This window comes from Diospyros lotus, chromosome 6 (genome assembly GCF_014633365.1).
Source record: "Diospyros lotus cultivar Yz01 chromosome 6, ASM1463336v1, whole genome shotgun sequence".
Lineage (NCBI taxonomy): Eukaryota > Viridiplantae > Streptophyta > Magnoliopsida > Ericales > Ebenaceae > Diospyros > Diospyros lotus.
In genome coordinates, this window is record NC_068343.1 from 21,881,883 (window position 1) to 21,906,125 (window position 24,243).

Consider the following 24,243-nt stretch of genomic DNA (forward strand, 5'->3'; position numbering starts at 1 on the left):
AGATTTTGAGATAGATTTTTTCTTCTCTAAATCTGTCTCAAATTGAAATATAATTAAAAAAATTAATTTAATTTTCTTTAAAAATTTTCAAAATTCAATCTAATAAACATATACACGAACTTAAAGAAATCATCCATACCATACAATAAATCCATAGAGTAATACACATTATCCATAAATATTAGAAATACATCGTAAAATCTATCATCCGTACTAATAACATATCCATAAATAGTAAAAATACATAATAAATTCTATCATCCATACAAATAACAGTTCTTTTTAATGATCCGAAGGATTCGGGGGTAGTGATGATGGAGATGTCGGCGGGGGAGGCAACCTACCTTCAAGTGCTAATAGGGGATTCTGAAAGGGTTCAATAGTTGTCTTAATAACTTCTTGAATCTACTCTGCCAATGAGCTCGACGGCGGCAGCAGTGGTAGGTAGTAGGAACTAGGGATGACGTACGCTTCTGACCCCATCCTATAGACATGACCCTTTTTCTTGCCACCCGCAACCTCCAACCATATTAATCTCTCGTCAATAGCTGGCTGCGAGGGTTGGATAGCGTCATTATCTTCTGATGGGCCAAATGTCGATGCCTGTGATAATGCCTCTTGTTGTCTTGTTTGGAAGTCAGCCTGCAAGCATCATAGATATATGAAATAAGTTGTATTATCAAAATATCAGTTAACCATAATAGAATAATATAAAAAGACACAAATAATGTTTACTTACATAAGTATCCTCGGACTTCCTATCAACAAATCTTGAACTATCTCTCTTTTTGTGTGTTGCGAGAAACAATTCAGCCTGTGTAGGTGGGCGACCAAATTGCTTCGATTGCAAAGGAAAAAAAATGTGTTCATGCAAAAATTGTTGTTTCTTAAAAAATAATTAAGTAAAATAAAAATAATAAAAAATATCAAATATTATTAGTTTTTTCTTATGCTCCGACATAGGAATGGAACCACAAGTATGCATACTGCCCCCGACATCTGAAGCTCGATTTTTCTTTTCCTTTTCAGACTTGTCTTTGAATTCTGCAGAATTCCAATACACTTTTAGGGCTTCAAATACAGACGGACACATCTAACCTAGTTTTTTAGTCAAATCTTTACAGACACGAAACAATATGTCTATCATACGGTCGGAGGCAGTCTTTTCAAAATTAATTCTGATTTGATATTCCAATTCACTATCCCAAGACGAATTCTTCTGAAATGTTAAGATAAAATAAAAGTTACAAAAAAAAAAAAAATAAAGCAAGAATATGTGCTAAAAAAATTAATATTCCCATTCACTCATATAATACACGTGCTAAGAAAAATTCTCGAATAGAATATGTTTTTAAGCATTGACACAGTCAGCATAAAAAAATGGATACAAGAATTAGAAAAAATATAGATACATATAATAAAAAAAATTCAAATATTGCATACTATCAACAATATGAAAATATGCCATTAAATCTATACTACTAATGACAAGAGTCTTGTTTTATTGTTAATATGAATAACTTTTTTACAAGTCATAACCATATCATTCACTTGATTGCAAACCAAATTAAATTTAGACATTACTAAAGCAAACCATCAATCATAGATATACTAAAGCAACACATTATCTTAAATTCGCCAAATCACATTTCTCTGATAGCAGGGTTTGTCTTTTTCCAACTTGGGTACGACCCCTCAAACTTACTTTGAATGATTCGAAAAATATCTCATTTGCACAAATTGTTATCAAATCCGTTAAAAGACATGTTTGTGAACTCATGTGCTAAAATGAAAATTTCTTTGTTGAAGTAAAAATTAATTAGTAAAATAAGGAATACTTACCAGGAACCTAACGGACGTATCATGTGACGATTTTGAGGGGTAGCCGTGGGCGTGGAAGAAGGCCTGTCATAGCTAGGGTGGGGTGTTTGTGGGCTAGGGGAATCAAATCTCATATCGGTTGACGGAGATGAATGTCCCCTTGCAAAAAAAAATAATTGTGAGAGGTTCGACATGCAAAGTAATAAATAAGCTAAAGATAGGATGTAGGATGTACCAATGTGGTCCTCGCCATCACTCTGTTTGAACTGATGACGTCACATAGACTGGCCTCTGTGTGTCATATTCTGTCATACAAGGTAAAGAACAGTTAGTAGGCATGTGATAATAACTTTTAAATACTTTCGAAATAAAATATGATTTATCATGTAGAACAATGGTTTATGTTATATCCATGAACTCGTGTTTAAAATTGTGTTTTTGAATTAACAGATTAAATGTAAGGATAAGATTGCAGTTTTTCACTATCACCTATGTAGCTATTCTGTGTCCTCTAACTACTCATCATTATACTCTTCTTCCTCTTTGTCTTCATCTTCATCCTCAACTTCGTCCTCATCTTCGACTTCTTCATCATTTAGCTCTTCATCACCCGTAGCAAGGTTCTGATTGAAGGAGTACTCATCCACCCATTCGAATTCACCAACTTCATCTTTAAGGGTGTCGAGTTGTTCGTCTCTAACTGCAGTCGGCTACACTGGCATTTTCTCATCTTCATAATATGCATCCCTTGGTTTCTTGATAGTTAGGGCCTAAATTGTGCTCCTAACCTTAACTCGAATGACCACCCACCAGTCTACCAAATTTCGTTGTCGGGATGGATACAGAGCATAATAAACCTGATGCGCTTGAGAGGCAAGTATAAAAGGATCATACCGATTTTACCTCATGTTAGCTTGAACCTTAACTATTCCATATTGATGATGTATTCGAGTCCCACATTTAGGAGTGGGGTCAAACCATGCGCAATTAAGCAGTACCACTTGTTTGATTGGTAATCCTGGGTATTCCAATTGGATTACCTCTTGAAGTATACCATAATAGTCATTTTCGGGTTGCCCGTATACTGACCCTCTAGTGCAAACTCCATTGTTTCTTGTTGACTTGCTTTGACTCCATGAATCTGTGTGAAACTTGTACCCATTGATGATGTACATAGGCTATGTACGCACCATTCTCAAAGGCTCCCATGACATGTCATGTATTTGTTGATCATTAATCTCATTAGTTGGATCATGCACCTGCGCATATGAAATACATGGCATAATTCTTATATTTGCAACGACAATAAGTTCAGTAATTTAAGATAGGCTTACATATTCCTTGAACCATTTCGGGAAATCAACCTTTATCCTCTTATCTACATCAATTTCAGTCATGTGTGGTGCATCCGTTTTAATAGAATCCAAAAATAAACTGCGTTTATAGAGGCCATATTAATCATACATGCAAATGAGGAACTTAAAGTTGGTAATACCAAGGATATGAGTGATTACTTACTTAATGTATAGCTGGACCTTATCACAATTTAGAAGAATATACAATGTGACACAGTCTATTTCTCGATCATCCAATAATCGATCTTTGTATACACTTGATGGGTTGACCAAAATGATTGAAGATGGAAAAAATTAAATGATTTGGCTATAAGTCAACACCATAATCATTTTATAGACCTCGTCTGATCCTTGATTGTACACCAGGTCCAAAATAATGCGAACAAAAAGTGGAGGTTTTTTCTGTGATGTATGTCTCGCAAATGGAACCCTCCACACGTGCCTTATTTTTAACTTTACGCTTCAATGTGTGTAAAAACCTATTGGGTAAATAAAAATATATTAACTCAAGTTTATAAGTCACATAAAAAAGGATACATCCAATGATAGTGCACTAGGCCGCCAACACGTGCCTTATAAGCTAGATGTATAGGTAAGTGCTCCATTGAGTTAAAGAACCCAAGTGGGAAAATTTGCTCCAACTTGCAAATGGTTATCTTAGGGGGCGTTTGGTACGGGAGAAGTTTTTAAATTCCTGGGATTCATGATTCTTGGGAATGTTCTTGGAAATCTTTGATTCCCAGGATTTATGCAATTCTATGTTTGGATAGATTTAAACATTCTTAGGAATGTTGAGTATTCTTTTCTAAAAATCTTACATTCCTATGTTTGGTTTAAATGTAACATTTTTGGGAATTCATGTTCTTTTTTCAAAATTACCCTTATTTAATTTTTTTAAATAATAAATTTCTCTACTATATAAAATATTGGGACCCACAATATTTTTAGAAAATAAAATAAAAATTATTTTTTTACATATTATGTATATATATGCATGTGTATATATATAATATATATACATAATATATATGTTTGTATGAATATCTACTTTAATATATATAATATTTTATAATAAATAATATAAATATATTATAATATATTTAATATATAATATGTTTGTATGAAGTTATAAAAGGGTAAATGGTGCTTTAGTCTTTTTATATGTTAAAAACATTCCCAAGTTCATAGGAAACTTGGATTCCCAACCCCCCCATGAAAATCTTTTTATGGGAAAGTTGCTTAAAAATCATTCTCGGGAATCCTATTTCCCATGATTCTTTTTATAAAAAAGTTGTACCAAACATGGGAATACAGATTTCCAATTTAACATTCCCAGGAATGTTAACATTCTTGAGAATTCATGTTCTTTTTCCAAAATTATCCTAATTTAATTTTTTATTTAAAAATGATAAATTTCTTCTACTATATAAAATATTGAGACTCACAATATTTTTAAAAAATAAAAAAAATATTATTTTTTTACACATTATGTATATATATATATATATGCATGTGTATATATATATAATATACATAATATATATGTTTGTATGAATATCTACTTTAATATGTATAATATTTTATAATAAATAATATAAATATATTATAATATATTTTTATATTTAATATATAATATATATATACATATATGTATATATAATATATTTAATATAAATATATTACATATATATATAATATATATAATATATTTGTATGGGATTATAAAAGGGTAAGGGGTGTTTTAGTCTTTTTATTTGTTAAAAACATTCCCAAGTCCATGGGAAACTTGGATTCCCAACCCCCCCTATGGAAATCTTTTTGTGGGAAACTTGCTTAAAAATTATTCCCGGTAATTCTATTTCCCAGGATTCTTTTTATAAAAAAGTTGTACCAAACATGAGAATACAGATTCTCAACCTAACATTCCCAGGAATCTTAAAATTTCTCTTGTACCAAACGCCCCTTAATGTTTTTCTCCATTATTTATAGCTTATCGACCCTAAGACTTAAAGAACACAATTCCCTAAAGAATTGACTCAACTCTACTAGAGGCTTCCATATAGGGTTTGGGAGTGCTCTTAGTGCAATTGGGAGGAGGCGTTCCATGAAAACATGACAATCATGGCTTTTCATGCCATGCAACTTTGCTTTTTGCATGTCTACACAACGAGCCAAATCAGATGCATACCTATCAAGAAGTTTTAATTGATATACCCATTCTCACATTGCTCTCATTTGTTCAACGTCGAGAGCATATCTGGCCTTTGGCTTTAAGTACTTGCCATTGTCTTGTGCCACTAACTCAAGTTCTTTACGTCGATAATACTCTTTTATGTCCAGCATAGCCTTAATATTGTCCTTTGTCTTGCCCTTGACATCCATCACGGTGTTAAAAATATTATCAAATATGTTTTTCTCAATATGCATTACATCCAAATTGTGGCGAATGAGATTTTTTTTCAATATGACAACTCCCAAAAAAAATGCTTTTCCTTGTCCAATTGTGGTATGTCTCGTAGCCTTGCTTTCGAATTGGACCTGTTTGAGTTATTTCTAGCAATGCCCAAACTCGACCCCATATGTCATCACCACTCAAACGTGGTGGAGGCCTACATTTCTCAACCTTATTCTTAAACAAAAGCATCTCGGTTCCTTCGAAACGACTGATTCATGGGCAAAAACATTTGATGACAATCAAAAAATGATGTCTTCTGATCATGCTTAAGCATGAATGCTTTTGAATTCTCCATGCAATACATGTATGCTAACTTACTTGCAGTCATCCAACCTAATAACATGCCATAGGGGGAAGTCATTAACAGTCCACATCAGGGCAGCCTTCATTTGAAAGTTTTGTTTTAGTGAAATATCATATGTTGGCACACCAATATCCCATAACATTTTTAACTCGTCTATGAGAGGTTATAGGAACACATCTATTTTGGATTTCGGATTGTGAGGACCAGGGATGATTATTGTAAGAAACAAATACTTTTGTCGCATGCACATCCATGGAGGAAGATTATAAGGAGTGACAATCGCGGGCCAACATGAATACGGGCAACAGATTCGCATAAATTCTTAGTCCACATCGAAACTCTCAACCCCTATGGTTAATGTGGCAAACTTATCTTAGAACCCAAAATAATTACTTGGGTTGATTTAGTTATTAGTTCAACCAACATTTCCCTTTCTTGCTCTCACCAGCACCCTCTATCTATTTCATTAATTAAACACATCTAATTAACTTTTCTCTCTTTATCTCATTAATTAAACACATCAAATTAATTAAATATTTAAATTATAAAATTAAATAATAATATATTTATAATACATGTTCTCTATTAGTGATATTAAATTTTTGTAACTTAATAAATTACATGGGTAGCCCAAAAGAGGGAATGTAGCATTACTCTATTATTATATAAACATAGTAGATAATACTAATTTATGGTGTCACCTCTCATGTGTTAGTGGATATTACTAGATATTCATTTGTTATGTGAGAGCCAACAAGTGTGACCACTTAATTATATGAAATTAAGAATATTAAGATTAATTATAATTTCTATACATATAATATATAAATATATATGTAATTAAGAATACTAAGATTAATTAATGTTGGGGTTATGATCTGCATCATCATGATGTAACTATATGTGGCTATATATATATATACTGCTATCATCATCATATCTATATGAATGCACTCTTGGATCGAGCCACCCCCATCATAACTCCCATATCATCTAGATGAGTTAATTATAATCTTCACTCTAATAATAATAATAATAATCATATATGTAATAATATATGTATATATAATATATAATACATATATATAAATAATATAATATAATATAATTAATAATAACTTTAATTATATAATAATGTTAATTATTTAAAATATTTATTTAATATTTTCTTTTTTTTTCCTTATTTTTTTTCTCCTCCTTCTTCCTCCTCCATTATTTTTTGCGCTTTTCCTGCACGCACAAACACCGAAAAACTTCCAGATCCATGATTAATTACTCATGGATGCATTTTTTTTTCTTTTTTCTTTCATCAATTCTAGTTACAGATTACATAACATAAGGAAAATAACAAGGATATATGGTTCAATTAATCATTCTCTTAAATTTGAAGCGAATTTTAACAAGAGCAAATTGGTTACTTCTAGTTATCTCAAATAGTTCAATTAATTTAAAGGCAAGAAGGGAGAGAAAAAAAAGAAAAAAAATAGAAAGAAAGAAACAACGGAAGAACTTTTTTTTTATTGTACTAAATAATTAAGCTTCACCTAATTAGGATGATTAATATTCATCTATCAATGAGCTGTATACAAACCCGGGAATCACAATACATAATGTGTTGCACTTGAATGTATGATAGTATCATTCTCTACACTAAATTACAATTGCTAATTAATTGATTAATTGCTTGGGTATATATCCATGAATTTTAATATATATATATATATATATATGTGTGTGTGTGTGTAGCCACCACATAAATAATTAACTGATGAATAAGAGCACTTGTAATTAAGATTAGAAAAATTCCTAAGATAGTCTCTAAGTTATGCCTAGTTTTTATTATAAGATTAGAAAAATCTAGGGAACAAATGAAATTATGGATGAGGAAGAGAGTACCTGAAAGTCGGTCAGCAAAGCTGGAGACAGAGGTGACGACGGATGGGTGAGAGAGAGAGAGAGAGAGAGAGAGAGAGAGAGAGCAACGAGGGTGAGTCCACAGAGAGAAAGAAAGAGAGAAAGAGAGGTAGAAGGCAACCCAATGTAATTTGTCCGCCCGCCCAATGCAATTGAGTATTGTTATTATCCCCATGAGATGAGCAGCATGAAGTGGAAACCCACATACTATAGTGTAATCAATTAATTTCTTCAAATTTGTTTATAAGAAGAAAAAATGTGAAGGCAAAAAGAACAAAAAAAGAGAGAGAATAATGATGAGCAAAGAGAGTAATGATGATTTTGGTCATAATGATGAGCAAAGAGGCGGGGAGATTCCTGCCTCTTTCTTATTTTTATTTAATAATATTATATTTTATGTTATATATTATATAACTTTACATATTAAATATATTATTATTATAGATAACATTACTCATATATCATTTTGTATATATTTAATAAATTAACATAACATTACTCATATATTTATAGATAAAAATTTTACATTTGAGATGGAAATTTAGAGACAGATTAATTTCAAAATTTCACATTTGAGATGAAATTTAGAGATGAAAAAAAATCAATCTCAAATTTGAATTTACAGAGAGAAAGAGAGAGAGAACGAGGTAGAAGAGGTGAGTGATGAGTTTTAATTTTAGAACAAAAGATACAAAAATAATAGTCAGACAGTAAAGCATGGGAGTGTAGGACCTTGGACTACACCCAATCATTATTGCCAATAATATAAAAAGTAATTTCCAAAAATTAGTCTCTATACGTATATATAATATATTATATAATATATAATACATATATATAAATAATATAATATATAATAATTAATAATAACTTTAATTATATAATAATATTAATTATTTAAAATATTTATTTAATACTTTCTTTTCCTTATTTTTCCCCCCTCATTCTTTCTTCTTCTTCCTCCTTCCTTCTTCTCTGCACCGCCTTCCAGATCCACCGGTAGCCACGCACCTTCCAGATCTACACCGCCGTTGTTGCTTTGCACCCAGGTCCACTGTTGCCACCTCTTAGATCTGCACCGACAACCAACAATCACCACTTGACTCTTCTCGGTTTGCACCGCGCACCTTTTAGATCCACCGGTCGCTCTCGGTCTGCACTGCGCATCTTCCAGATCTGCACCACGACCATCGCCACCTCCACCAGCCATCAACGCCGTTGCCTGTTGTTGCCGGATCTGAAGTTAGATCTAGGTCGGCCCGACCCGATTTAGGTTTGACCCACCCAATTAGATCTGATTCATATCTAATTCGACCCATCCAATTAGATCTGACTCATATTTGATTCGATCCATCCAATTAGATCTAACTCATACCTGATTTACTTAGATTTAGCCAGAACTCAGATCTATCATGCCAAGGTTCGACTCGTTTCGATGCGGTGCCTGTAGAGTTTTGAGAATACAATGTACCCTACTGTGCATCTTTGCTCCTTATTTCTGTCATGAGGAAGGATCCACTTATTTTACTGCCATCCACCACATTTTTGGTGCCAGAAATACCTCCATCCTCCTGGCCCATCTTCTTGTAAGTGACTGGCTTAGAGCTGCTATGACACTCTTATTTGAAGCTCAAGCCCGGATTCAGGATCCTGTCTATGGTTCTGTATCTCATATTCTTGCCCTTCAACAACAGGTTAGTAATATACAAACTTATCAAACTCTATTGCAGAATTCACTATTCGCACATTATTTTGCACATCCTCAACCTGTTCCACAACCTGATATAAACCCAAACTGGAGCCCTGATCTTCCTATCATTCCAGAAAGTGCCTCGCTCCCTAGTTTCCCCGAGACCACTTCTCTACCTTACCTTGATAACACTAGCAGTAGCTAGATGCCACTCCAGGATGACATCGATAAGCTAGGATCCGTTGTGTTTGGCAACCATCGTTGTCACTAAACATCGGCAACATTATCAGTTCTATGGTTTCACTTTTTCTTTTGAGTAATTATATGGCTTGATCTCCTGTAACTGTATTGAACATATATAATAAATATTATATTTTGAGTATTTTAACGTCTCATTCTCTTGTCTTACCCTCGATTGCATATTGATCATAAAATATCTCAGTCTCTTGCAACTATTTAATAATTCATCAATTCGATGTAAAAATATCAGCTCTTAATTATCACCTGACATTTCATCATACCCTCGATATTATAGTTAATTATTATATAACATTTATAGTGTTTTTTTATTACCAATTATGTGGATAATTTTTTTAAAAAATAAATTAAAATTTTAATAATAAAATAAAAAATAATGGAATAACATTTGTAGTGTTTGTTTATTACCATTATTTGAAGTGTTTTTTAAGGTGTAAAGCCATCCAGCAGGCAGTGACCATGCATTGGAGCGTGCCATGTGATCAACATAAATGGCAATTATCAATGCCAACCACTTACCTTCTTTTATTCATCATGACATGTGCCCACTTAATTTCATTTTAAGTAGCATGTTGCGTGGACGTGTGTTTATCAAGTAAATAATATCCTCAACCTTATCCAATTTAGCTCCGCACACAATCCAATCCAATTTCATTTTTAGAAAATACCCTATTCTTTAGTTTCTCAAAGACTACTCCCGTACTTTACCCTATTGATACTAGCAGTAGCCAGAGCCTATTCTGAGACGACAACCATCGTCGACACTTCGACAATATTATCAGTTTCTATGGTTTGACTTTTTTTTTTTTTTTTTGTACTACCTCATGGTTGGTCTCTTGTAAATGTATTGAATATATGCAATGAATGTTATATTTTGAGTACTTTAACGTCTTATTCCCTTATCTTACCTTTGAATGCATATCAATCTCACTCTCATGCTCAAAGCCGTCTATATATATATATATATATATGACACTATGTATTACATCAATAATAAAAAATTTACACATTTTAATCTCAATTTTTGTCTCCATTTCACCTGTGAAATTCCCTATCTGCAAATTAAACCTTTAAACATCAAATTAATTTGCATTATGATACTAAAAATTCAAAATTAATAACTCATGGTTTACTTGATAAGGACAATTTCGTCCATGTGCCATTACTAGACTTTTGTTTCGTCTCGAAACTACTTCAGGGTTAATCCTTATGAAAAATCGGAGCCCCATTAGAGTTTCATTGATTTTCCGGGAGTCCCTTACGATGATTCAGTTTTTCAGCCTGAATCAAAGCTGTATTTTAGCTGTATCGAAAATTGTCTCCATTCTGATTTCTTTTAATACCATAAATTCTATCTCAGGATGCTCGTCGAGACCATATTTGTTTTCTTAGACAATTACACTCTGAGGCATTCCCTATAGTCGATTCAATACTTTATACCTGTAAAAAGATGTACCCAATTGTGCGTCTTTGTCTCTTACCTTTGTCATGAAGAAGGACCTACTAATTTTGTAGCCATTCACATGATTTTTGGTGCCAATAATGCCTCCAAGCTCCCAACTTAGCTTTCAGTAAGTGACCGTTATGGGGCTGCCGCTACACTATTGTATGAAGTTCAAGGTAGGCTTCAAGATCCTATTTACGGCCGTGTATCCTATATTTTTGCCCTCCAACAACAGGTCATCAATCTTTAATTTCATCGGAGAAATTACTATTTGCAAACTCTTATGCAAACCCCTTCAATGTTCAAAATTGGTTTCACCTAGAAACCAATTCAAACACATATTATGACAATGGATATTTCCTCGTGAATGATCCAAACCCTAATTAGAATTTTGAAAATCTAGTCATCCAAGAAGAAAATATGTCATTTCCTTATTTCTAAGAGACTAGTTCGCAACCTTACCGAGTGAAAACTAGCAGCAGCTAGTGGTCATTCCCAGATGATCTTTTATATTTTCATCATACCCTCGATCTTATAGTTAATTATTATATAACATTTATAGTGTTTGTTTATTACCAATTGTGTGGATAATTATTTAAAAAATTAAATTAAATTTTAATATTAAAATAAAAAATAATGGAATAAATTAATTGAAATAAATTAATTGATTAAAAAATAAAAAGAAGAGTTAATATATATTTTTAATTTTTTTATACATTTTTTAAAATTTTGCCGTGGCTAAATTTAATTTATTATTATTAAATAAATAAATTTTGCTATAATTAAGAATGTTAATAACTATTACAAATAGTGCGATTATTTTGTATATATTTAATAACCGTTAGAAATAGTTAATTATTATACATTTAATATATTTTTTAATTTATAAATTTTTATATATATTAGTTTACATGTATATATACTTTATTTTATATTTTATGCACATGAAATATATTAATTTATATGTTTAGAATTTAATTTTTATATCTATAAATAAAAATTTTACATTTTATAAATTAATATTTTACATTTTATAAATTAATTTTACACTATATAAATTTGAGAGGGAGAAAAATTTCTTCCTCAAAATCCATCTTAATTTGGGAGGGATTTTGAGACGGAAAAGTATCCGTCACAAATTGAGACGGATTAATTTTCGTTTTCAAAATTCCTCTCAAATTGAGACAGATTTTGAGACAAAAAAAATTATTCTTTAATTTGAGATGAATTAATTTCCGTTTCCAAAATCTCTCTCAAATTGAGATAGATTTTGAGACAAAAAAAATCCGTCTCTAATTTGAAACGAAAAAATTTTCATCTTAAAATCTCTCTCAAATTGAGATGGATTTAGAGATGGAAAAAAATCCGTTCCTGCATCCGTCTCAAATTGAGATAGATTAGTTTTTGTCTCCAAAATCCATCTCAAATTGAGATGGATTTTGAGATAAAAAAATTGTCCCTAATTTGAGATAAAAAAAATTTCGTCTGAAAATCCCTCTCAAATTGAGTTGGATTTAGAGATGAAAAAAATTTGTGGTCTCTAATTTGAGGCAGATTAATTTTCGTCTTGAAATTCGTCTTAAATTTGAGACGAATTTTAGAGACAGAATTTTTTTTGTCTCAAATTAGAGACAATGTTTTTTTTTCATCTCTAAATCTGTCTCAATTTGAGAGGGATTAACTTCAATCTCTAAATCTTTCTCAAATTAGAGAGGGATTATTTTTCGTCTCTAAGTCTGTCTCATATTAGAGACGATTTTTTTCTGTCTTTAAATTCGTTTGAAATATTTTTGTCTCTAAATTCATCTCTAATGTGAGACAGAAAAATAACACACAAGGAAATTATTTTAGTAAAATTTTGGTGAATTTGAATGTGACTAAAATTAGAAGGCTAAATTTGATGGGGAAGGCACCTCAACAAAAATTCTGGATCACCATTCCTCTCTAAACTTGCGCAATTCCATCAATCCCTCCCAGTCTCCTCATCTCCCATTCTAAGAAACCTACAATTCCCTCCCAATCTCCTCCTGGTTTCGGCCTCCGCAGCCAGCCCCGATCGCTCGAACCATATATATATATATAATATATATATCCAATGGCCCGTGCGTCGGCGATCCTATTATGGGTCTGCTCGACGGTGTTCTTGCTGGCGGCGGCGACCAACGTAGTAGAGGCTCTCGGCGTGAATTGGGGTTCGCAATGCACGCACCCGCTTCCCCCAGATATCGTCGTCCAGATGCTCAAAGACAACGGAGTCCACAAAGTGAAGCTCTTCGATGCCGATCCGTGGATCGTTCGAGCGTTCGCTGGCACCGGCATCGAGGTCGTGGTCGGGATCCCCAATGAAGCCCTCGACAAAATAAGCAAGGACTATGACAAGGCGGTGGATTGGGTGAAGAGGAACATCACCAAGCACATGTACGATGGAGGTGTCAATATAAAGTAAGATGAATTAAATTAATGGATCTCATTGTTGATTTGTTGTAGAACTTTTGTGAATAGAAAGAATGTCAACTTTCATGGAAATTTATTATTGGCATGCATGCAGGATGGTGGCTGTCGGGAACGAGCCATTCTTGACCAGCTATAATGGCTCATACGTGAAGACTACTCTCCCGGCAATGAAGAACGTGCAGAGAGCCCTCAAAGAGGCCGGCCACAGCCAAATCAAGGTCACCACGCCCATGAATGCCGACGTCTACCACTCTTCCTCCGGCCTCCCCTCCAACGGCGACTTTCGCGCCGATGTAAAGTCTGAGATGGTCGACATCGTCAAATGGCTCGACGACCAAAACTCCTTCTTCCTCGTCAACATCTACCCCTTCCTCAGCCTTTACCAAAACAAACACTTCCCGATCGAGTACGCCTTCTTTGACGGCCGCTCCAAGCCCATCGTAGACAAGGGCAACGCCTACGAAAACATGTTTGATGCCAACCTTGACACTCTTGCTTGGTCCATGGCCAAAGCCGGAGCGCCTAACTTGGGGATCATGGTTGGTGAAGCCGGCTGGCCCACTGACGGCGACATCAACGCCAATGTCTCAATGGCTGAGAGGTTCTACCAAGGTTTCCTCAAGAAAATGGCCGCCAACAAGGGGACGCCGCTCCGACCGGGGCACTTGGAGGTCTACCTTTTCGCCCTAATGGACGAGGACCAGAAGAGCGTTGCTCCGGGAGGCTTCGAGCGCCACTGGGGCATTTTTCGGTACGACGGGCAGCCCAAGTTCCCGATCGACTTCACCGGGCAAGGCCGGGAAAAGATGCCCATCGGCGCTAAGAACGTCCAATACCAGGAGAAGAAATGGTGCGTCTTCAATAGGGACGTGAAGATTATGAACTTCACGGGGAGGAACGTGGAATATGCTTGCGCCTACTCCGATTGCACCGCTCTGGTTTATGGATCTTCTTGCAACAAATTGGATTTGATCGGGAACATTTCCTATGCTTTCAATATGTATTTTCAAATGAACGATCAAGACGTGGAAGCCTGCGTTTTTGAAGGGTTGGCCACCATCACCACTGTGAATGCCTCCACTGGTTCTTGCCTGTTTCCAATTCAGATTCAGAGCGGTGGAATTAGACTCCATGCTCATTTATCTGTAGCAAGCGCCAGTTTTTTTGGGTTGATTGTCTTGTTCTTCCTCCTGGCTTTGGTTTAACTATCTGGTTATCATGGCGAGATATAGAGACATTTACATTATTTACTTACAAGTTAATTATATGACTAGTTGTTTTAACTATTTATATGTGTTTACATATTTTTATGAATCATCTCCTAAAATATATAATACACCTAATGATGCATTTAAAGAGAGAAAAAAAAATAATAATAATAGTAACACTTCATAAAGAAATGATATAGTTTAAATAACTTATAAATATTTGTTGCTTTCGGCCCAAAGGGATGGTTGGATGGAGACTTGCAACGGCAAGAGATGGGCTCTAAGAGGGGGGGGGGGGGGGGGGTTGGTACCTACAAGCACTGCGGCGTTCAAATAAATAAAAAAATAAAATGACAGAGTATCAATAGAACAGAGAAGAACATACTTTGATTTTGAGGAGAGCTGACTTATATAGAAGGAGGAGAAGTCCTCCTGTATGCTTGTGTGGTGCGTTTGCAGAGTGATAGGATTAGATATCCAGCGTTGGGAGGACTTTTTGACGGTGGCATGGTGCTGATGAGATTTTCATTAATATGGATGGAATCCGCCATTAATAAGGATGAGATCTACCATTAATGAAAATAAAATTTTGAGCAGGCATGTGATTATAATGATGCTGTTGTAGACTAACATAGGGTTAGAGTTGAGCCAAGGCCAAGATTGGGCCAGGACGAAGCTTGATTAGTCCATGGGCCAAGATAGGGCTAGATTGGGCCAAATGCCGGATTTGGGTGGTATGGTCCAATATTCTTTCTTGTAGATTATTATTAAAACACCTAGTTGATTGAGCTCTCATCATCACAGCCTTAGGTTAGTGCTTTTGCTCTAATGCTTGAATTAGGATTTGGTTTGCTAATCTGTATTAGTTTAGAGTTATGTACCCATACCATTTGCATAATGATTATAAAGAAAAAAAACTTAAAACTATTAAAATATATAATCACTCCCTTAACTAGAGTCATAATAAATAGCACCATCTTTTCTTTTCCTTGAACTTCATTCCAATACACCAACCAACTAATGCAATTTATATAACTAGTGAGGGGTTTGTTATAGTGATCATTCACTTTAATAACTCCAATTATGCCTCACTAATGAGAACTAGTGGTGATATAACATTGAAATTGATATATTAGCCATGTCGCGCAATCTTATGTTGCTCGATGTGAGCTCCACCCCACCCCAACACTCCCCCTGCTGCGAGAGTTGCCCCACCCCCCGTGACGTCGTCCTACCCAGTGCAACCCTCCCCCCAATGAGAGCCAAGTCAAATAACACATAAGATTGTCGGAGACCCTCCCCCCAATGAGACCCAAGTCAAATAACACATAAGATTGTCGGAGACCGGCAATAGACTAGTCCTTGATGATGTGACATTATAAAGATTGGCAAAAATAATGTAAGAGGCATTCTGGATCATTTCTAAGTCTTTTCCACATGTATATGTCTATAGGTGGGGCGAAAATGCATGCCAAACAATAATTACAAAATCATCTTTGACATGAACAATTGTATGTATGGTTAGTGTTTGGTGTAAGGGGCGGCTCTTATGGGGCAACATGGGATGATAGAAGGACATGCACGTTTCGAACCCTTAACCCAGTGATCCTGATACGAGAAGTAGCAGGATGATTTCTTTTTTAAATAATTTCTTTTTCAAGCCTATTATGTCACCCTAACCCCACATTTTCGAAAGCGATTCGACCTCTCATGGTCTCACGTTGAATTTATCAACCTTTCTTTGGTTTGAAACTACTTATTTCTTTGAATCTGTTGGGCACTCAAGTGACTGATCCGAATAGCTACATTAAGACAATCAGGTTGTCCTAACTGTTTTCTTGTTTTAGCTTGCTTCTTGTTTTGGTTGCAACTAACTTACATTTCATTCTTCCTTTTATCCACACAACTTGTCTCACAAATTGTTAAATAACTAACACGTAATGTCTTTGAGAAGTCGAAAGAATCATGATTATCCACTCACTAACTACAAGCAACTTTGAATTTGCCATTAATTCCTTTAGCAATTGACTCACTATTAATTACAATGCAATTTCTATTTATGCAACTTAGTCGACTCTTAACTGTTCGCTTAATTAATTGGTGCCACAAGATCAAGTTTTAAGAGATTATAATAATTCATTTGATCCAATCTGTGGGCCACCTCTTTGCTAAATTGATGGCACACCCACTTAATTCCTGCTGAAAGAAAGCAACAGAAAAGGCAATCAAGAAAGCTACACTTTGTCCCTCCATTCAGCTAGTACACAAACTATTCATATATTTCTATACTTTATTACATACATATACACGCATATATATACATCCTTACCTATGATATTTATATAGGTCCCTTGTACTCACCCATTTATATAAATTAAAGCTTGACTTCGAGCTGTATCGGGCAAGCCCCGAGCAATTTTATGTAATAAGATTAGATATGATAAGTGAAAGTAAACATTTTGACAATAAAGTACAACTTATGCGTCGTTTGAACTTTTGAGAATATATATACCTTCAGATGTTCAAATCGTTGCTTGACTTCATTCTTAGTGTTCATTGCCTTAGTTCAGATATTTGAAAAATATTTGAGCACAGTTGTTTGAGCATTGCGAGGATACTTATTAAAAGCTCTCTCCCTTTTCTCTAAAACATCTATAGGCCTTTCCATAGATGTATCCTTGTTCGGAAGCCTGAGACACACTCTCAATCATTTGAATTTTATCCCAACTTACTTGTTTGGACATCTAAAGGTTGCCTTATGGACGCATAAGAGTTTCAAGCTAAACTTTTCCAAGTATATTGCCTCCATTCGAACATCTATTGCAATTCATACACACGTCTAACCTTTGTTGGCAAGTTTGTGAAGCTCATTGTTTTTAGTCTGTCTTAAGACTAGTCCTACAAATGTTGAGTTGCTTTTGACTTCAAATTTTGGACTTTATCAAAAGACTTCTAATCATGTACGGTTGTGCTTAATAATATTTTGGGTATCTATAAAAAATTAGCAATCGTTTCTTTATGGTAGGGGGAAAGTGTTGCATGCTCAATAAACTTCAAGGTAAATCTCTATTATTTTTGAAATGTCAAAAAGTGTTCATATCTTTTTGTCAAAACGTAAGAGTATCGAGTGTTATTTATCCTATGATATTTATTTCACTTGAATTTATTTATTCCTTGTCGCATTTGATCTCTAGGGGCCAACGGATTATGGGGTCATGTTATTCTTGCATGTATTGCATCAAGCCATTGCTTAAGTCATTATGGCATATCCACTTTAGCATCAATATGAGATAAGTCACAGGCCTTTTCAAATTTAAAATGTTTTTGAAGGATTTAAATCTTTATTTGCTTCAGCAATTGTTCTTTCTCAACCATGAGAGGTTCTTATTTTGCAAGGGTATGGAAAGGATTACTTTTGTACGTAATTTTATTCTTAATTTTCAAGGAAGCTATTGCAACTAGAAATCTTAGTGGCCTTTCAATTACTGATGCAAACCTGCACATAAATTATATTTTTCATATGTTTTTTTTTAATTGGGTGTTAGGAGTGGTTTGGTAATTTTCAGCTTTTGGGGTATATTTGGTGTAGATAAGTTTTGGAGTCCTTTTTGTAATTTTGGGGTGTCTTTTTGCAAGAACAAGGGTTTTGTTGGGATTCTCAAAAGATTAGTGACTTTTAGGAGAGTTATTTGAAAAATAGGAGTTAGGCTTCTTTTGGAAGCTTGAGGATTGGTATAAATAAAGAGTTTTTCAGCCATTTTACAGACTTTTTCAGCATGTGGAAGAAAAATTCTGTAGAGTTTTAGCTTCAAACCTACTAGAATTTTGAAGATTTGGAGGTTTGGGTTTTGAGGATTCAACCATGTAGTGCCTACTAATCCCTCCATCACCAACATAGAGGCGAAAGGCTAGCAAGAAGCTATTGTTATTTTGCTATTCTAGTTCTAGGTTTGAAAATGTGTGATTTTAATTGTTTCAATGGTTTATTCGTTGTCCATTGTTTCGACACTACATTATTCTTTTTTTTTTTCAGCTATTTTCCTATCCTTATTGTGTCAAATTGCAATTGGCATAAGACAAAATTGATTTGAGAGATAATGACTGCAAGAAAGTAAAGAGGAAATAGAGGTCGTAAAGATAGGTATCTCACTATTGTGATGTTTGAAGAATTAGAAAAATAATTTAAAAACTTAGGCTGCGTTCTCTTTATTGTTTTCAAATCATTTTTAGTTTTCAATTTTCTAAAATAATGAAACCGCGTTCTCTTTACAGTTTTTAAAAATATATTTTTGAAAATAAAAAAATATTTATAAAGAAAACTCAAAATAACAAAAAGTTGTTTTGAGTGTTTTCATCCAAAACAAACTCAAAACTCAAAACACATTTATTTATTTATATTTTATTATTATAATAGGAAAAATATTACAAAATTTATTAACTTTAAAATGTATATATTTTTTAATAATATATTAACATTGAATATTTATAATTTACTGAATAATCAAATTTATTGAATAAAATATTATTAAAAAATTATTTTCAAAATTTCAAAGAGAACGCATTTTCTAATTTTCTGTTTTGAGAAATAGTTTTTCAAAATGACAAAGAGAACGCGTTTTCAATTTTCCAAAAATAGACTATCAAAACAAAAAATTGAAAATGAATTCAAAACTTAAAATTAAAAATTGAAAAACAAAGAGAACGCAACCTTAACTTGTTACATAAGTTATGAAATCTTCAAAATCAAAGCAATGACGGTGATAGTGAATTTTATAGTGTTGGTAGAGAGGGAGGGGAAAGGGAGGGAACAAAATTAATTAGCTTTCTAAAGCTAAAAATGATAGTTTGAGTGACAAAGACAGACCTTGGTAATGAGAGGTGTGTGTATATTTTAGAATTCCAAAATCCAAACAGATTGGCGCCTTACAAAATTCCAAAGATCAAAAGATAGTATTGTATGTGCCTTACAAAATTTAAAAAAGGTGGTGTCCAAGTGCATATTCAGAATTTGATGAAAAACATGGAAGCTAAAGAATTCTTAGATTAGGTAGACCTTGAAAGTTTTTTTGAGTAGAATTGTTGGTTTTGACGTAGAGAAAAAACAGAACACAATGGCTGGAAGAGATGATTTCTTTTGATTCAAAACCATACTTGGAAGAGCTGATTTCTTTTAATTCAAAACCATACTTATAGAGATTACAGCCAAGACATCAAATACATTACCAACTCTACCAACTCCTATTTGCAGACATGCAGCTTAAATTAAGGTCATTCACTCATTTTACAAAAAAATAAGCTTAAATTAAACTTCATAACTTATCAAAAGTATCTAGATACATCTAGTTTAATCAAAAAGATTTTTCCTACAATGACAGCAAGCTTGTCACAGCACCATCACTCCTCCTTGGCAAGTTTGCTGCTAACTCCAAGCATCAATCTTAGCTGTTCAAATCTGGTTCTTGGTAGTGCCTTGGTCAGTATATCAGCCATTTGAACTTCAGAGCTGCAATGCATCGATCAACTTCTTTCTCCTTCTCTGCTTCTCTTATGAAATGATATTTGATTTTTATATGCTTGGTTTTTCCATGAAAGACTGGATTCTTAGCAATTGCAACTACTGACTTGTTATCACAATAAATCTCAGTAGAGTTCTTCTGTTTTTGCTTCAAGTCAACTAATAACTTTCTTAACCAAATAGCTTGATTTATTGCTGTTGCAGTTGCAATATACTCAGCTTCGACTGTGGATTGCGCCACAGTATCTTGCTTTCTCGAGCTCCAACTGAAAACACCCAAACCAATTAGGAATACGAAACCAAATGTGCTATTCATATCTTCATTTGAGCCTGCCCAGTCACTATCAGTGTATCCAACCAGTTTTAATTCTGAAGCTTTTTTGAACCAAACTCCATTATCTTCAGTTGCTTTCACATACCTCAACAGCCTTTTTGCAGCTCTTAAATGCACCTCACTTGGTGCCGACATGAATCTGGATAATAAGCTTGCTGCAAACATAATATTTGGCCTTGTTGCCGTTAAATACAACAAACAACCTATCATACTCCTATAGATTCCCTCATCAACTTTTTTAGCTCCATCTCCTTTAAGTAATTTTTTATTTACTGCCAGAGGAGTGCTAATAGGTTTACAATTCAACATTCCAAATTTCTTAAGAACTTCTCTAGCATATTTCCTTTGGCAAATGAAAATTCTTGGTTGGCTTTGATGAATTTCCATGCCAAGGAAATAAGTCATAACTCTTAAGTCAGTCATCTCAAACATCTCACACATTTGCTTCTTGAATTTTTGTACTAAAGGGATGCAACTCCCTATCACCAAGAGATCATCAACATATAAGGAAACTATCAAAGTTTCTTTATCTTCCTGTTTCACATACAAAGTTTCTTCACTATTGCTCTTGTTGAACCCCAACTTCAAGAGGTAATCATTGATTCTGCTATACCAAGCCCTTGGGGCTTGCTTTAAGCCATATAAAGCTTTCTTGAGTAGATATACTTATCTTCTCAGAAAGCTTCCTTCAGGTTGTTCAACAAAGATCTCCTCCTCCAAATAACCATTTAGAAAAGTAGATTTTACATCTAATTGGAATATTTTCCAGTTTCTTTGAGCAGCTAGAGTAAGCAAAAGTTTAATAGTATCATACATTGCCACTGGTGCAAAAGTATTTGAGAAATCCACTCCAAATTGTTGAGAGTAGCCCTTCACCACCAATCTAGCTTTAAGCTTGTTAATAGAGCCATCTGAATTCAGTTTGGTTCTATACATCCATTTAACTCCAATAACTTTCTTGTGTTTTGGCCTTTCCACCAACTGCCATGTTTGATTTTTCTCAATCATCTTTAGTTCTTCTTCCATGGCCTTCTTCCATTCACTTGAATTAATTGCTTCATGAAAGCTATTAGGTTCAATTTCTGCAACATTGCATCTCACATAAATGTCAGCAAGTGATCTGTCTCCTCTCACTGAAAACTCTTCATCAGAACTTAATTCCTCTTGAATTATAGTTGCATCTTGTTCGTTAGGAGAACTCCCTTCAAAAAGGATCTGTTGTGAAGTTTTAGCAACATTTTTGTCCCAATTCCAGGCTCCAAACTCATCGAATTTCACATTTCTGCTGGTGATAACCTTCCTTATCTGGACATCATAAATTCTATAACCCTTGGCATTACTGCTATATCCCAAGAAGACACCAGGAATTTCCTTTTGATCTAACTTGTCCCTCTTTACCTCTGGAACAAGAGAATAACATAGACAACCAAAAATTCTGAGATGCTCCACATTTGGTTTAACTCCATTCCAGACTTCAAATGGAGTTTTTCCTTTAAGTGCCTTAGTTGGAAGCTTGTTTAAGAGGTACACAGAGGTGTTGACTACCTCTGCCCAAAACTCCTTGGGCATTTTTTTTTTCAAACAACAAGCATTTTGCCATCTTCATAATAGTTCTGTTCTTTCTCTCACTCACACCATTTTGTTGAGGAGAGTAGCTAATTGTAAGTTGATGATGAATGCCAGCTTCCTCGCAAAATTGATTGAATTTGTTGGAGGTATATTCAGTCCCATTATCCGATCTCAACACTTTAATCTTGCTGCCACTTTGATTCTCCACTAATGCTTTGAATTTCACAAACACAGCAGCAACTTCTAACTTTTCCTTTAGAAAGAAAACCCAGCACATCCTTGAAAAGTCATATATGAAAAGAATGAAGTACCTGCTGCCACTCAGAGAAGGTGTCCTCATAGGACCACAAACATCAGTATGAATCAATTGCAATTTTTCAGTTGCTCTCCAGGCTTTATTAATTGAAAAGGGCAGCTTGCTTTGCTTGCCTAACTGACACACCTCACACACACCAACACATTCATGAATTGCAGGCATATTTATAGCTAAACCTTCTTGATGCATGTGTTTAAGTGAAGCATAATTGAAATGACCAAATCTTTTATGCCATAGGACAGACTCATCAACAACACTAGTGAGCGCATGCATTTTTGTCGTTTTCCAATCTAATGGAAAACTTTTATCTTTCATTTTTATCGTGATAAGTTCACAGCCATCAAGATCAATGATAGTGCATGATTTATCTTTGAACAACAAAGTATAATTTTTTTCCAGCAGTTGACCCACACTAAGCAAACTCTGATATATTTCGGGTACAAAAAGAACATCAGGAATGAATTTAGTACCTGATTTTGTCTCCATTGCTACTGTTCCTTTGCCTTTAACATCCACCAACTCACCATTCCCAATTTTAACAGAGGACACGTAAGATCTATCCAACTCCTTGAATGCTGCTAAATTTGAACTCATATGATGCGTGCATCCACTGTCTACCAACCAAACATGTAGCATCCCAAAAATTTGGAGACAAGTAAAAATAATTAATTTGGGTGTTTGAGGATATTTTAGAATATTTGAAAATTTTTGAGAAAATATTTATTTATGATATTTTGAAGAAATAGGAAATTAAGGTGATTAATTAAATTAATTGGATATATTTATAAAAATAATAAAATATAATATGATAAAAATAATAACAATGATAATAGAAATAAAAATAAAAATAATAACAAAATAATAATAATAATAAAAGAGTTAATCAAATCAAATTAAATCAAACTAATTAGTTAATATATATGCATATATATATATATACGTGTTTGTGTGTGCTGTGCGTGGCCATTTCTTGGCCTTACCTTTGTATGGCTTAAAAGCCACTCAAAAGTGATAAGAATTGAGGGAAGCTTGGGCAGCAAGCTGGGAGTAGCAGTGTGCGGGGAAGAACAAAAGAAGAAGAAGAAGAAAAAGAAGAAGAAAGGAAGGAGAAGAAGGAAAGAAGGGCGAAGAAGCAGCGTGCAGGGAGCAGTGGGCGCGGGGAGGAGGAGAAGAAATGAAGAAGAAGAAGAAAAGGAAGGAAAGAAAGAAAAGGAAGGAAAGAGAGGAAAGAAAAGGAAATAAAGAAAAATAAAAGGATTTTGGAATTTTTCGGCATAGAAAGTGATCAGGTACGTGGGTAAAAATTAGTAAAAGCGTGATATGTGTAAATTATAAATTTTGTGCGATTAGAAATAATTAATTTAAGTTCCGGTTGTGTTATTTGTTAGGAAATGATTTAATTCGCATCGGGAGCACAAGAGAGGCTGAAAGCAGTTATTTTCAGGTAAGCTCCTAACCCTCTCCTCGCGTTATTTATTTTCTGTGAAAGTCTTTGAGGTTTCTTGTACTCTAAACCCTCCCTCACCTTGACTCGGTTCCACGCATCAATAACAATAATCCGTGTGGTAACCACTTAATGACTTTTATTATATTAATAGGTTTATTG

The 24,243-nt window shown here is 34.1% G+C and overlaps 2 protein-coding genes across 2 annotated transcripts; one reads left to right on the forward strand and one right to left on the reverse strand.

The window, feature by feature from the left end:
* Nucleotides 1–300: 300 nt before the first annotated feature.
* Nucleotides 301–2,074, reverse strand: LOC127804392 (uncharacterized). Its single transcript, XM_052341252.1, has 4 exons — nucleotides 2,057–2,074; nucleotides 988–1,044; nucleotides 740–838; nucleotides 301–642 (listed from the first exon to the last, which is right to left on the reverse strand). Exons 1-4 carry the CDS (start codon nucleotides 2,072–2,074, stop codon nucleotides 406–408), a joined length of 411 nt encoding a protein of 136 aa, XP_052197212.1. The 3' UTR covers nucleotides 301–405.
* An 11,262-nt stretch (nucleotides 2,075–13,336) lies between these two features.
* LOC127804393 (glucan endo-1,3-beta-glucosidase 8-like) lies at nucleotides 13,337–14,909 on the forward strand. Its single transcript, XM_052341254.1, has 2 exons — nucleotides 13,337–13,683; nucleotides 13,790–14,909. The coding sequence occupies exons 1-2, from the start codon at nucleotides 13,337–13,339 to the stop codon at nucleotides 14,898–14,900; spliced, it is 1,458 nt and encodes a 485-aa protein (XP_052197214.1). The 3' UTR covers nucleotides 14,901–14,909.
* The last annotated feature ends 9,334 nt before the right edge of the window (nucleotides 14,910–24,243 follow it).